Raw genomic sequence first — 15349 nt, 5'->3', positions numbered from 1 at the left:
GCTGAACGGGGATGCTCGGTGTCCCCATCACACGGTGGAGGTGGGGGGACCTTCCCCAGGGTCCCCACTAACTCAGAGCACATTTAGCAGGGCTTTGAGGGTGCTTAAATGCAAACCCATCACCCGCAGAGGCCACCTGAACCCTGCACTGCGCGTGTCCCCTTTTCTCTTCCCCTGCCTGTGGTGGCACCGTGCACAGCCCAGGCTGGTTGGGGATGAGCCAGAGCCTCTCTGCTCTGAATCCACCTTGTCCCCGTGCGTCAGTTTCCCTCTGATGTGCCCCATTGAGGCTCTCAGACAACGACATCTCGGCTGCTCACTGTCACTAGTGGGGTGCGTGGCGAGGTGCCTGCCCGTGGTGCTTTTTCACCCGTGTCTCCCCCAAAAAACGAGCAGTTTTTTTCTCATACTGTCATGGGAGACTCGCCCGTCCTCCCTGGCAGCGGGGAGGAAGCGGGGGGCCATTTATCTGCCGGATTTTGTCAGGGCCTGTCCCGCCTCGTGTCGGCCCTTAATTGACTGGAAGTGCGCAGAGACGGGGCGGCGGCGGCACAAAAACTTCAGGCAGAATAATTCTGCTGCTCCCCCCTAAACCCTGAGGGGGAGCCCCCAGCTCCATCAGCCCCCTCCCCAGTTTTGTGGGTGCCCATTTCAGCCCGGGGCTGGGTCCCTCTCCATCGGGACGGGGTTTGGGCACAGCCCCCCTGCTCCCCGCTCGGCGCTGACATTGCCGTCCCGCTGCCGGGGCATGAAGGGCATCGCTGCGGGAGATAGGGACGTTATCTCCTGCTGCAGGGCTGCCCGGCGTGACCTCCTCGTGCCGTCCCCTCTCAGTTTGTCACCTCTCCTGTGCCAAGGGGACCCGCGTGCCCCGGCTCCTCTCCTCGGGAGCAAGGTGTGATGCTAAATCACGTCGGCGTGCCCGGCCGCCTGTAACTAACGCCCTCCCCTGCGCTCGACGAGCTGTTCCGAATATTGTCATAACATTTAAGCCCCTTTAAAAAATATAATAAATAAAATCAGCAGAGCAGTCAGCAGATTGCTTGAGACGCTCGGGTTCTCAGCGGGAAGCTGCTCTGCGGCTGCTGCAGTTTAGGGGCAGGCGTCGTTGCCTCTGAAGGCAGCCACGAGCTGGCCTTGGCCGGGGCGTCGCGGTGCTCAGAGCCCTCCAGGGAGCTGGGGGCTGCCCCTTTCTTGCTGTTTGGGTTCCTTAATGCTGTTCGTTAATGCTGTTATGCTGTGCAATGAGCAGCACGTGCCGGGGATGGCGGTGGGGCTGGTGGGCACCGGTTGCGTTAAGTTTTTGTGCTTTGGTCCAGAGCTGGGATGCTCCAGGACTGGATTTAGGCACGGTCGCACCAGCCCTCTCCCAGCCCGAGCCTCCCGTGGCGGCAGTGTGGGGCTCCAGTGCTGAAATTAAAACCAAACTCAGCTTTCAGCGAATTCAAGAGACTGTGTTTCAAAACAAAGCCGTGCTAAATAAAGAGAGAGCTGCAGGCGGGCGCGTGCTCCGGCACAGCCCCACCACGCTCCTTTATTCAGCTGCGGTCTCCCAGGGCTGCCGCTGCTGTCCCCGGCTGGAGCTGCTCCCGACAGTGGGTTTTGTGCCCCCCAGGGCTCTGATCTCTGGCCACGGTGAAGGCAGGTCCCGGGGGAGGGATGGAGGAAGGAGCAGGGCCCCAAAACGGATGGATGTCATGGCAGCAGGGGGATCCCCACTGCATCCCTGGGGTGCAACCCTGTGGGACATGGTGGGGTGGAGGAGAGGGAAGGAAGGGAGGAAGGGTGGGGAGAGAGAGAAAGGGAGAAAGGGAGAAAAAGAGGGAGAAAGAGAGAAAAAAGAGAAAGAGAGGAAAAGGAAGGAAGGAAGGAAGGAAGGAAGGAAGGAAGGAAGGAAGGAAGGAAGGAAGGAAGGAAGGAAGGAAGGAAGGAAGGAAGGAAGGAAGGAAGGAAGGAAGGAAGGAAGGAAGGAAAGGAGCAAAAAGGAAAGTAAGAAAAAGAGATAAATAGAGAACAAGGAAGAAGAGAGAAAGAGAGAGAAAGAAAAAGAAAAAAGAAAGAAAGAAAGAAAGAAAGAAAGAAAGAAAGAAAGAAAGAAAGAAAGAAAGAAAGAAAGAAAGAAAGAAAGAAAGAAAGAAAGAAAGAAAGAAAGAAAGAAAGAAAGAAAAGAAAGAGAAAGAAAGGAATAAAAGGAAAAGGAAAAGTGAGGACATGAAGGAAAGCTGAAGGGAAGGAACAGCAAGACGAAGCAAGAAAGGGGAAAGGCAGGAGGCAGAGGGGGCGGTGGCAGAGACGGGGAGCCCCAGGGTCCCCTGAACGTCACCGGGGCGAGGGCAGCGCCGCTGCCCCTGCAGCCACCTGGGCAATTCTCCCTCCCAGCACCACTAATCCAGCCTCAGCTAATCCCCCCACAGGTCACTGGGAGCTCATTGCGTTTCGTCCACTTCCCAAATGCATCTAGAATTAATTAAAAAACAGCCACAGTGAATTCATCCTGTGGCAAAAGCATGCGGTGCGTTCCTCTGGGTGCTCCTCTGGGGCTGTGGGGCGGGCCGGAGGGCGTGATGGAGGGACAGACGGCCTATTGTGTCTCCAAATGCTCATCTTTCATTAAAAGGGAGGAGAGAAAGCCTAAACGGATGTAGGCAGCATGGTGGGGAGGAGGACGTGGACTGGGTGACCAGGCTGGGTTTGGCTGGCTGAGCCTGCAGCCAGCCCAAAACATCAGCTCCATGAGCAACCTGCTGAGTCCTTTAGTCTTACAGTGAGCACAAGGTGGTAAATACTAAGTGTCAGTGGTAATTGCTAGAAGTAACCTCACTAGTAACTGTCAGTGCCTATTTTTCTCTTCTCGTGGCTGTAAGGAAGGAGAGCATCTCCAGCAGCAGTCATGCTGAGTGCCCCCAGAAGCAATTTCTCGGTGTGCTGACACCCCAAAGAGTGACTGCGGTGCTTGAAAAATCAGCTTTGGGGATAAAAATGCTCGAGTCTGGATAGCAGCAGGTGGAAATATGGGATTTGGTGCATCAGACGGTGGCACACGTGGGTCTTCTTTCAGCACCTGGGAGCTTTGGGCAGTTTCTTAGTGCTTCTGCTTCAAATACAAGGCTTCTGTGGGGATCCCCAAGACCCAGGCTGGATTTGGGGAGAATTTATGTAAAAGGAAATCTAGCAGATCGCTGCGAGCCGGGATGATGCAGCCTGAGGCAGGCAGTGCCTGGCAATGCTCCCCGGTGCTGGCGATGATGCTGGGCCGGCCGCCCAGCCCGAGCTGCGTGCAATGGAAAGGGTGTGCTTGTCCCTGCGTGTCCCCAGGGCTCGTGCTGATTGCAGGGATCGAGCACATCGATCGGCACTGCGGGTACAGAGCAGGGTGTACAGCCATGAGCCGGGCACCTCTGGGCTGGGGGGGACAGGGGTTTCATCCCCAGACACATCCCATGTTGTTAAATAGTAGGGCGAGCTGTGGCAGAGGGGTTGGGGAGCGCAATCTGTTTGGGGTGCTTGGGATTTGGCTTCTCTGCAATCCCTCCTGCAGCCTGGTGTGCTGGGGAAGGGGCAGCGGGATGTGTTTGGGTGCCCCTCACCATGGGATGAGCTGGGCCAAACAGATAGGATCAAAACAACCCCCCCTTCCCCAGCAGCACTTGTCCCTCCATGAGACTTGGCCACCGTAACCCACCCGTGACCGTAGATGGCTCCGTGTCCCAGTGGACCTGTTGGGAACGCTGCTCCTCAGGACATCTGCCCAGAGCGAGTGCCTTCCCGGGGCCGTCTCCAACCAGCTGCACGTTGGCCGTGTCCTCTCCCACCCCCGGGCAAGGGAAGGGAGGTTAAATCCACATCTCCCTGTGGTTTCCCTCGACCCCAAAAGAGCTGGTGCTCGGGAGGTCGGGTGACCGCTGCTGGGCAGCCATCCATCTGGCACGGGCAATGTGAACTGCCGGAGCTGCTTTCAGGCGTACCTTTATTAATATCTCCACATGAGGAAGGAGAGCAGCTTGGCCTCTCTGCTCTCCCCTCCAGCAACCTGACCCCACTCTGACAGGAGAGCTCATGAGGAATGAGAAGCAGAGACGTCTTAAGAGACTCTGGTGCAATCCAAGGTTTTTCATCCGCTGGTTTCTTTGGGGTTCCCAGAAATGCCACATCTCCCCAGCAAGGTTTGCAGCATGAAAGAACAAAGTTTAAGGCCTCTTCCTTCCCCCTGTGTGTTTTTTGGGAACAGCCTTGCCACAGGGGCAAAAGAAATGGGATCAGGGAGGTCCTGCAGCCAGCACTCAGGGGGTGCCCTCCAGTCCCTTTGCCCAGGGAGGTAACGGCCCTGTCTTTGTTTTCTCATTGCAGAGCCTCTCACGGGATCCGCGTGGTGACGTGGCCGCCAAGACGTGGAAGCTTGGGACTTCTCTTCCACCGCAACAGAATTTGGGGGGTGGGCAGGGGTGGGCCAGGGGGACGCCAGGAGTCACGAGACCCTTCACCTTCACTGTGGGCTTGGCTCAGGGATGACTGCAGGCAGAGTCAACCCCTACAGCATCGTGTCCTCCGAGGAAGACGGGCTGAGGTTGACCACCATGCCAGGAATCAACGGCTTTGGCAATGGGAAAATCCACACCAGGAGGAAATGCAGGAACAGGTTTGTAAAGAAGAACGGCCAGTGCAACGTGGAGTTCACCAACATGGATGACAAGCCGCAGAGGTACATCGCAGACATGTTCACCACGTGCGTCGACATCCGTTGGAGGTATATGCTCTTGCTCTTCTCCCTGGCGTTTCTGGTGTCCTGGTTATTGTTTGGGCTGATTTTCTGGCTAATTGCACTCATTCATGGAGATCTAGAAAACCCAGGAGGAGACGATACCTTCAAGCCTTGCGTTCTGCAGGTCAATGGCTTTGTGGCTGCTTTTCTGTTCTCCATTGAGACCCAAACGACTATTGGTTACGGCTTCCGCTGCGTGACGGAGGAGTGCCCGCTCGCTGTCTTCATGGTGGTGGTTCAGTCCATCGTGGGGTGTATAATTGACTCTTTCATGATTGGTGCAATAATGGCAAAGATGGCCAGGCCCAAAAAACGGGCCCAGACATTACTTTTCAGCCATAACGCGGTAGTGGCAATGAGAGATGGGAAACTCTGCCTGATGTGGAGAGTTGGGAACCTCCGGAAAAGCCACATAGTAGAAGCCCACGTACGAGCTCAGTTAATTAAGCCCAGGATCACGGAAGAAGGGGAGTACATACCCCTCGACCAAATAGACATCGACGTGGGGTTTGATAAAGGCTTGGACCGTATCTTCTTGGTGTCCCCCATCACCATTCTCCATGAGATCAACGAAGACAGCCCCCTGTTCGGGATCAGCCGCCAGGACTTAGAGACGGACGACTTTGAGATCGTGGTCATCCTGGAAGGCATGGTGGAAGCCACCGCGATGACGACGCAAGCTCGGAGCTCCTACCTGGCCAGCGAGATCCTGTGGGGCCACCGCTTCGAGCCCGTCTTGTTCGAGGAGAAAAACCAGTACAAAGTAGACTATTCCCACTTCCACAAAACCTACGAGGTCCCGTCCACCCCCCGCTGCAGCGCCAAGGACTTGGTGGAGAACAAATTCCTCCTGCCGAGCACCAACTCCTTCTGCTACGAGAACGAGCTGGCTTTCATGAGCCGCGACGAGGATGAGGAGGACGATGACAGCAGGGGTTTGGATGACTTGAGCCCGGACAACAGGCACGAGTTCGACCGGCTTCAAGCGACGATAGCGCTGGATCAGAGGTCGTACCGGAGGGAGTCGGAAATATGACTCTTGGTCCTCTCACTGACTTTTCCGAGGGTATTTTTTTTCCTCCTCTAATCTCTTCCCCTACAACCCGCTCAAATTATGCAGAACAATGCAAGTGCCATAGGAATGCTTGAGAAATTAGTATTGTTCCTAGTTTTCAGTTTCATCGCAATAACCACTGAGCGGTCTGCAGGAGGGGACGGGGCAGGCACGGGCGCTCCCCGCACCCTGGGGACGCGGAGGGGCCCCGGGCGTGTGCGTGCCCCGCACCAGCTGCAGGGCTGGGCTCTCCCCGCGGGGAAAGCGCGAGCGTTTTCTTGGAGCCGAGATCCAAAAAGAGGAAATATCAGGAAACAAATCTGTCTTTCTTTCTTTTCCTTTTCCTTTTTTTTTTTTTTTTTTTTTAAAACTGAGCAGCAACAACAAAAAAATTGCTCCTTCCGGCAGGCAGTATGATTCAGTTGCACAAGATCAACACTTGAAATAACATGCAACGTTAACGTACTTCTTTTTAATTTGGGGAAAAGGGAGGGGAGGGAGGTGAGAGGGTTTTTAATTTTTTCAACGTAACATTTGGGAGACTGTTTACCAAAATAATAATGACAATAACAATAATAATAATAATAATAATAAATCTGAAAGGAGTGATTCGGTATTTTTTAAAAGTGAGCAAGGGAACGAATAAGTCACCGAGGTCTTTTGAGGGGTGACTTGCTGGGCAGATGCAGGAGCTTGAAGCCAAGATGGCATCCGATTTTCGGGTGTGCTTTTTTTCCACTGGCACGGCTTCCTAGACAGAAAATAGACGTAAGTGGCTGCAGGTCCGTGGCAGCGAAAGCGAGTAGCATAATTACTGGCAAAGTAGCTAATAGGGAAAAGCCAGACTGCTATAGAAAGAATCTTTGTAAACACAATAATTAGCCAATTTCTGGAAATATTGATCTTCAGGGTGGAAATTGGGTCTGGGGCATCAGCTGCTGAAGTGCTGTGTCTCTGGCGGGGAATTCATAACTTTCACCATAACTAGGATGAAATAATGAAAAGCACAAAGGGCAGACTCGAAAGCTCTCAAATTCAGGTATTTCCCCACTTCACCAAAAATAATAAAATAAATAAATTGGTATATTCTCCTTAGAAAACTCATTTGAAATGTGGAAATCCAGGTGAAATTCGTCTTGCTGGGCTGCATTTCTTCGAGCCCAGAAGCGGGATGAGAACTCTGCCCTGTCCAGGCACAGCAGCGCCTGTGCCGCCTCTGCTGGGCTGGGATTTATGAATTCCCCATTCACTGGAGAGTCCTGGTTCGGAGGCAGATGCTTTCCCAAAACCTAGAGCTGCCAGTCAGGAAACCCACCGCGTCCTGCGCATCACCCTGTCCCCGCGCCCCAGCCTCGAGGTGGATCGTGCCTTAGAGATGCAAACTCATCCCATGCCCGTCCCGCCCCGACCCCATCGCTCTGCCCCCACGGCAGCACCCCCGTCCCACCGCCTGCTGCATTTTGGGCTGCTCTTGGCTGCTCGCTGGTTTGCCTTTTGCTATGCCACGAGGCGAACCACGCCGTGCATGGGAAATCTCTCTGCTCCCTTTGCACAGAGGGAAGTTGGGCAGATGCAGCTCACTGCTCCCTACGTCCTGGCACTGTTTTCTTATCGGTGCTCCCCGTGCTGCAGGAAAGGCTGTACCCAACTCGGGTGGGTGCAGGAGGGTTGGGGAGCAGGGTCCTCAGCAGCAATTCGGCTCCATGGGCTCGTGGCTCTTTCCTCCAAGGGTTGTAACTCGGCAGCTTGTGCCCAAATATCAGCAGCGCAGGCAGGGTTTGTCCCTCTGCCCCCATCTCCAGCTCTTTTTGGCAAAGAGGAGCCGCTGCCCCCTGCCCACCCCTGCCGCACAGCCTCTCGCCATCCGGATGGGGTCGGGGGCTTGGTCCCCACAACATTCCCTCCCCCCCTCTTCTCCCACCCTTCATCCCACAGCTTCACCCCCGCAGCCCCACGCTGCCCACCCAGGGGCTGGGTTATTTTTGGCTTCCCCTAACCAAAAAAACGCGGTGAAAAACCATCCCCTCCTTGGACACCACTGGGAAATAGCCCGCCGTTTTGGCACCGAGTGCCCCAAATGGGCTGACCCCAAATCTGGGGACGGGTCGGGATGTGCCATCAGGTGCTGGCCACGACATTTGTGTTTCCAAGACTGCAACCATGGGCACCATCCCATTGCTGGTCCCTTTGCCCCTGGTGGGGGATGGTTTTTGCCACCCGCTTTTTGCCCCACAGCATCTGAGGGGGGTGGGTGGGCAGGGCGACAGGGGGGGCAGAGAGATTTTGTGTGCGCACTACTTATTTATTTTTTTAAGAAAAATGCTTTTAAGTGGTTTTAGGTTCTTTTGAATAAATAATAACTGTGTAAAAAGGTGCACATCTTGCTGCTGTAGGATTCTCAGAGGGTTAATTTCTTTATAAATATATATATATATATCTCACAGTAAATATTTGTACAAAAATGAAAGAGAAATAGAGATGTCTTTAAGTAAATTATTGCTTTTAAAGAAACTTATATGATTGTACAGTGTTACCTGGGAGAATAGAATAATATATACAGATGTATTTTTAAACTATCGCATAGGGGGCCATGGGGGGGCTGGGAAGAGCCCGGAGAGGCCAATTTGGGACCCTCCCCAGCTCCCGTTCACGTGCCCCCTCCCCAAACCCCGCTAGTGAGGCTCTAGCTCTGGCGAGTCGTCGTATCTGCACTGTATAGTCCTCGTCCCGGCCATGGGCGTGCTGGCACATGGTGTATAAATATTATTTTTGCCTACCCGCGAGTGCTCGGAGCTCTTGGGCGTTTTGCTGCGTGGTGAAGGCTGCCCGGGAGGCTTCCTTCTGGCGGCTCCTTGGTGGCTTTATCACACGCATCGTCAAAGAGAATGGGGGAAAAAAAAAAGCAAAAAGAAGCCCCAAAGCGGTGGGTGTTCCTGGGAGGGGGCTGAAAACTCACGGGGATGCTCTCAGGGTGCGGGGTTTGGTGTCTGAATGGAGCGAGGGCAGAGCAGGACCTGCGGGGTGGGAGCTCAGAGCCAACCTTGGGGGGCTCATCCCCCAAAACCACCCCCAGCCCAGGCTGCTCCTTCCACGGAGCCCCCGCTGGCGTTACGCTCGATCCTTGCAGGATCAGGGGAGCGACCCCGCTAATCCTCTTGGCCAGCACCCCGCACAGCTCGCCCCTCGCCTCCGAAGAGCACCCGCTGCCTCCGGAAAATGCTCGCCCTGAGCCTCCCCCTGCGGCCCCGTGCCGTGGCACGAGGTGTCCCCACTCCCTGGGGTCCCCGGGAGCCGTCGGGACGAGCCTTAGCTTCTCATCACCGAATTTAGTGCACTTAGTCTTTAGGGCTGGGACAATCACTTTAGCGCTTAACCTTTCGCGACGCGGTGCCTGCTTGACCTTCAAACCTTTTGTAGGAAATGAATTCAGAGCCACCTTTTCTATCTTTAATAAGGCAGAACAAATATGTTTATTTTTAAACCCTCCTGCTCTTTCCTTCCCTCTCGTGCTGACAACCAAAAGAGCCCCCCCTCCACCCCCCCACCCCACCCTTTGCCATTTCTTGCACGCCGAAACGCAGCGGGCGGCCGGATCCTGCTCTGCCCCCAGCCCCAATTCAGGGATGCTGCCACAGGGGGTTGGCGCAGGGCCGGGTCCGGACGCCCGCCAGCCGTGCACATCTGCCCCGCCGTCCTCTCCCGGGTGGGACCTCGGAAAAAGCCCCATCTTTTCCTCCCCCCACCCCAAAAACGCTGCTGGGGGCTTCCCCAGGCTCAGCCCCAACGCGGTTTGGGGACCGAGGCAGGCCACCAGTTCGCACGGGCAGGTTGGCAACTGGGAGCACTGGTTTCCCAGTGCTATAAAAAGGCAGAGCCCGTTCGCTGGGGCTGCGGTGACGTGCAGCGGGAGCGAAGCTGATGGATGCAATGGAAGTCTCTGTACCTTCTCCACCTCCGGTGTTTCTCTGTCTCATTGCACATATATTTGAGATATATGTGACAATGTATATATATATTTGTAAAATGTATTTCAAATGACAAAACTGGCCAATTTTATGTTATTTTAAATATATTATATATATTATATATAAGTCTCCAAAAGATATAAATAGACTAGAGAAAATAATATAAATATGTAATAAATGTATTTTGATCTATTTAAAATATCTCGCGTCATGCTGTATATTTTAAAGATCGCAGGGACTTGTCTGGCTGTAGTATCCTTGATGTGGGATTTATCGGCTGTCAGTTGTCACACATATATTTAATACCTGCAGCAAACTTTGAGCAAGCTTTAGGGTTGGTGGGACAGCGCTGCCCAGGAGCTGGCTAGGACAAAAACAGGTGGGTTTTAGGAGTTTTTAAGTAAATGCCCATCTGATGCTTCTAGGTAGGAGTAGAAACCCCAAGTTTAATGTCAGCCCTTTCCAAGGGGAGCTGGTGCCTGGGAATGTGATGGGGCTGTGGGGTGTGCAGGGCACCAGCCTGATGGGACAGAAAGGATGCTGAGGACGCATCAGCGAGATGCACCAGCGGGTTTGTGCAGCCCCAAATCAGCTGCAGGGAGCGGATTTGAGCAGCTCAGCCATGCAGGGAGCCCGGAGATGGGAAAACCATGGCTGGCGGCCGGGCAGAAAGAGCCCAGTCATCCGAAGCTGGCCCAACAAATCTTCCCCGAGCAACCTTGGCCGCCCTTGAGCTGCACGAGGATCTGTTTCCTAAGGGCACTGCCTCCTCCAGGGATGCCGTGCCGTGTCCAAGTGCCAGCTTAAATGTCTTTAGCAGTATGTCACGGGCGAAGGAAGGCAGAGGGAGAGTGCGGGACACAGTGTGCGGGGAGGTTAATTGCCTGGTGGATGGGGAGCCCCCTGGATTAGCCATCCTGGCTCCCCCTCCTCGCTTTGCTTCTGCAGGGAATGGTGTTTGTGTGCCGAGGTCGTCTCGGAGGAGTGAATTCATCATAATTTCTCCAGCTGGTCACCAAATGAGGCTGGGCAACCGGTGACCGACAGCTTCCAGCTGCCAATGCTGGGCTGGGTCCGGCCGGCTCCTTCCCTTCCCCCACTGGGAGATTTCTGCTCATAAAAAAAATAAAATAAAATAAAAAATTATCTCTGCCAGCCACTCGCTCTAATCACCAAAGGTAGGGCCTGGGCTAAGCATGATTTAAGAGCGCAGCCTGTTTAATTTATAAGGGGGGAGACTGAGAGGTGACTTGATTACAGCATTTGTCATGGGCAAGAAAACACTGGTACAAAGAGGTAACTTAATCTACCAGGGAAAGGCATAATAACAACCTCTTCCTGGAAGCCCAAGCCAGACAGATCTATCTTAGAAATAAGGAGCGATCTTTTAATAATGATTAGCTATTAGAACAAGCTACCGATCTCTGTCTCTTAATGCCTTTAAATCTGCACCAGATGCTTTTCTGGAAGCTTTGCTCTTGCTGAGGAGCAGAGCAGGGTTAGTTGGGAAAGGTAATGGGCTGTTACAGGCACACAGGAGGTGAGACAGAAACCTCCCTGCTCTCCTCGAAAACACAAGCTGGATTTTGGGGGTAAAAATGCCCCGGGGAGGGCAGGTGGGGGGTCCTGCAGGCTGGTCCTGGGGACGAGCCCCAGCCTCGCCAAGCTCCTGTGCCTCTGCTCCCAGGGTTTGCTCCCCCCCTGTTGCAGCGACTCCTCACGCACTACAAAAGCCATCGCTTCGTTTGTGGAAGCATTTAATGATTCGGGAGCCAGCAGCTCCCTGGGGACGGTTCGCACTGCCTCGATAATTCCTCCCTCGGTGGCTGCTTGTAGCAGAAATCCCTGGGGAGCCGAGCTGACGCTGGCACCGCAGGAAACTGGCTACTGGGATGCTTGGTCCTTGCTTCAACTCCCACTCTGACCACCCTCATCTTCAGGGCAGGCACAGGCAGGGTGTTTTTTGGCAGGGATGCTAGCGAATACCCCAGGGATCACTGATGGGCTGCAGAAGGGAGGCTGCGCAGCTGCCAGAGGCATTGGGGCTCTTTCTTAGATGACAAGCTCTGCTTTCAATAATCAAGATGTCTTTAATTGCTAAAGCCCTCTCTTCTCTTACCAACGTAGCAGCCCAAGCTGACCGCCCTCCTGCCTCTTTCCTTTTGGTTTCAGAGGACCAGGGCAGCTCCCCGTGCCCTGCAGATTCCTGGTATTTTTATGCCCTTGGATGGGCTCGGCTCAAATATTCCTCCACTGAAACCTGGGTGTGCTGAGCCCTGGGCCAGGCAGGGAGCAGGCAGGAGGGGCTGTGAGCCTCTGCTAGCTCAGGATTCCCACCAGGATGGTGCTGGTGAGGGGCTGTGTGCTCTGTGGTGTGTGCTGTGTGCTGTGTGCTGTGAGCTGTGGCAGGGCTGGGTCGAGCAGAATCACCCCCGCGGCTGCAGCTCCTTCTTCTAGGCAGGGATCAGTCGGATGGGCTCTGCCATCCAGCATGGGCATTACCATGGGTGTCCGGGTCCTTTGGCTCAGATCAGTGCCAGGCAGAAGCTTTCTGAACCAAATCCCTCATTTCGGAAAGGTGGAGGCAGGAACCTCACCCTCACCCCGTGGCAGCGCAGCTCCTCCGTGCATCCTGGGTGCACGCATCCTCCCTCCTGACCGCATTGCAAAGCTCAGACCCTCCAAACCTCTCCTCCTTTGCTCCCTTGCACCAGCCCAGGCACCCGGGAGCAGCTCGGGTACCGCGGGGCGATACCCAGGGATGCTCGCTTGTCGCTGGGGGTAGCCATGGCAACGGAGCAGCATCCCTGCTCTCCTGCCAGCAATTTGCTTTTTCATCCTGCATTAAGGTGGACCCTCGCCGGCTCCTTTCTCCCAAGCCGAGAGCTCTCCCACTGAGGGTTTTGCTCTCCAGCTCCTCATCTCCAATCTCACGCCGTCCCATGTTGGTTTATCCCTGCCCCATAACGGGGTGCCGAGGGGGAGCCGTCCCCTGCAGTGGGGTGGCCGGGAGCACGGCGCCTGGAGTTTCTCCTTAACACACGTTTATGAGTGTCAGCGGGACAAAATTAAGGGTTTTCCTGATAGTTGTTGCTAAAAGGTCGCTGTCAAGGTTAAAATCTTAACTACTTTTATTATTATTTTTTTTTTTTATCGTAAAAGGCCTCTGTTCGTAATAACCCACTGGCTTATTAATATGGATCGGATTTTTCAGTACTGGATGTAATTATCGCCCGTGAAGTACTTTGTTCACCTTTCACATTTCTCTCCGCCTGGGGAAGGCAAACACATGAGTCAGCGTCCCTTTTTCTGTCGGTTTTAGGCAGTTTCTGTGACAAGCCGTCGTGAATCAGCACAACGCTGCCAAGTTCAGGTCGCAAACGCTCGCCACGACGCTGCTCCTGGAGAACACGGCGCTTTAACACAGGCGAAGGAGAGACCCCTCCCAGTCCCGGGCTCCGGGGAAAACCCCTAAACCAGCAGATTTTGGACTCAAATCGGGCACGGTGGTGCTGCTTTAAGGGAAGATGCTCAGGAGGGTTTCTGATCGGATATCAGGGCTGTGGATGGGGAGGGAAGAGGAGATATGTCCGGGCTGGCAGAGCAGAGCCCTTTCCCCAGACATTCAATGCTTCCCCTCCAGCTGGCACGTTCATTTTGGCAATACCCCGTCAGCGTGTAATTAACCCTTCCCTCTTTGCTGCCTGATGACCCCAAGCAACCCATCTGTCCCCCAGGCTGGGGCATTTCTTGCTGTCCCCTTCCAAAGCAGGGTCCCTGCTTGCAGCACCCGCGCGGGGTCAGGGATGGGGACACCGGGCACTCGGGGACATCATTAGGGTGCCGAGACGGGGGTGACCCCGTGGGGTTGGCCTTGGCAGCCCGTTCTCCGGGGGGTGGCACCCCTGCCTGGTGGGCTTGCTGTCCGTTTGGGTTCGTGGCTGACTCAGCCCCAGATGGTTGCTGCGAGCGCTTATATAACGGCGTGTTTTGGTGGGGGCCGGGACGCGGTGAGCGGCGAGGAGGTGGGCGCGGGGGCGAGGGAGGGAACAGAGCTAAAGATAAGCCTGGCAGCTCTGGCACTGCTTCGCCAGGCCCCCGGGAGCCGGCAGGGGAAAGGCGCTGGGGATCGGGCGCTGAGCTCGCAGCCACGGCCCCGCTCCCTGAGACGGAGCTCAGCATCCCTCTGCCGGCACCGATCCCCTCCCCAGCACAGAAATCACCCCCATTCCTTAAAACTTTTTTATTTTATTATTTTTTTCCCTGTGTTTCCTCACCTGGGAGCCAAAAGGGAGGGGTTTTGCCCCGTCCCAGGGCTGCACCAAGCTGTGCAGAGCCCCCCGCAGCCTTCATCCCCACCGCTCTCCTCCTCCCGCACCTGCCGACCAGCACCGAAGCGCGCGATTGTACCAGAAAACTGATGTTTATTTCTCTTAAAGGGATGTTCTGGGTGACCTTTGACCTCTGTAGAAGTCTTCCTCTTTTGCCCAGTTTACAACTTCAGCGTAAACACAGAGACGACCCCTTGTTTTTATTTGGGAATTTTATTTTCATGCTCTGGAGATTTGCTAAACAAAAAAATGATTCCAATGTGAAGGACGTGCTGGGTGATGGCTTTTCTCTGAGAAAAAAAAAAAGGGGGGGCTTGGGCTGGGCCATGAATAACTACAGCCCCTGCTCCGTGCCGGGCAGCCAGTGCACGACCCTCAGCATCGTGGCTGACCCCAAAATCCCAGGGGTGGCATTTATTTGGCTGGAGCTGCCTCTGGAGGAGAATTCCCCAACCCTGCTGGGGCTGGGGCTGGATTTGACCCCCAAACACCTTCTCTACCCCTCAGCAGGTGCTTGTTGGCCAAGCACACGCGTACTGAAGCACCATAAAGAAGTTTTGGAGGCTGCTGGCGAGCCCTGGAGCAAGGCGAACCCGGCTGCCTCCAGTTGGGCTTTTTGGGTATGGGGGGCCACCAGGAGCAGCCCCCGGCCGTGTCCCACCAGCTCGAGGGCTCCATACGGCAGCAGGGCGATGATGCCGTGCGGGGGCGACGGCAAGAACAGGCGCTCGGTGTCGGCAGGAGGCAGGAGGAGCTCTGCGGGCTGGTGGCAGCGCTCAGATGGTGGGGGGAAGTCCGCAGCTCCTGATAATTAGGAGAAAGACTAAATAAATCGCTTCGGAAAGACAATGTGGGTTGGGGGGTGGGGAGGGGGGGGGAGAAGCTCAGCACTGGGCTCCTGCCAGCCGTGGATTTGCAGCGTGCTCCCTCCCACGCTGGGTGGGAAGAGAGGGGCTTCGTCCCCACGGACAGGTCGGGGTGGCCAGGCCGAGGGGCTGCGGTGACAGCCGGCATGCAGGGGGCTGGCGGTGGCATCGCTGGCCGTGCCAGGGCTGTGAGGATGGGTAGGGGGGTGTCTGGGTGCCCCCTGCCATGCAGGTCCCCTCATCGCCCCCCCAGGACACGTCTCCGTCCCGCAGCCCCTGACGCGGAGAGGACTGGCCTTACAGGGAGTGGGGATTACGCTGCCAGGGTCTGACCAGCCAAAAATTGTTAAAAATCAGAATATCCGTAGCTCAAA

At 55.2% G+C, this 15349-nt stretch overlaps 1 protein-coding gene and 1 long non-coding RNA gene across 2 annotated transcripts in view; one reads left to right on the top strand and one right to left on the bottom strand.

Moving 5' to 3' along the window:
• Positions 1–4505: 4505 nt before the first annotated feature.
• On the top strand, positions 4506–13208 carry KCNJ12 (potassium inwardly rectifying channel subfamily J member 12; the record flags this gene model as incomplete). Its single annotated transcript, XM_084295848.1, has 2 exons — positions 4506–5825; positions 13101–13208. One exon carries the CDS (start codon positions 4506–4508, stop codon positions 5793–5795), a length of 1290 nt encoding a protein of 429 aa, XP_084151974.1. The 3' UTR covers positions 5796–5825; positions 13101–13208.
• Positions 13209–14443: 1235 nt separating this feature from the next.
• Positions 14444–15349, bottom strand: part of LOC311215254 — a 29538-nt gene continuing 28632 nt past the window's right edge. Inside the window, exon 3 of the long non-coding RNA XR_014618891.1 lies at positions 14444–14913. This is a non-coding gene — a long non-coding RNA (uncharacterized lncRNA). The remainder of the gene's footprint in view (positions 14914–15349) is intronic.

The sequence above is a fragment of the Netta rufina genome (genome assembly GCF_964035555.1).
Source record: "Netta rufina genome assembly, chromosome: 15".
NCBI lineage: Eukaryota > Metazoa > Chordata > Aves > Anseriformes > Anatidae > Netta > Netta rufina.
Note: the sequence above shows the minus strand (reverse complement) of the source record. Positions and strands in the feature narration are given on the sequence as shown.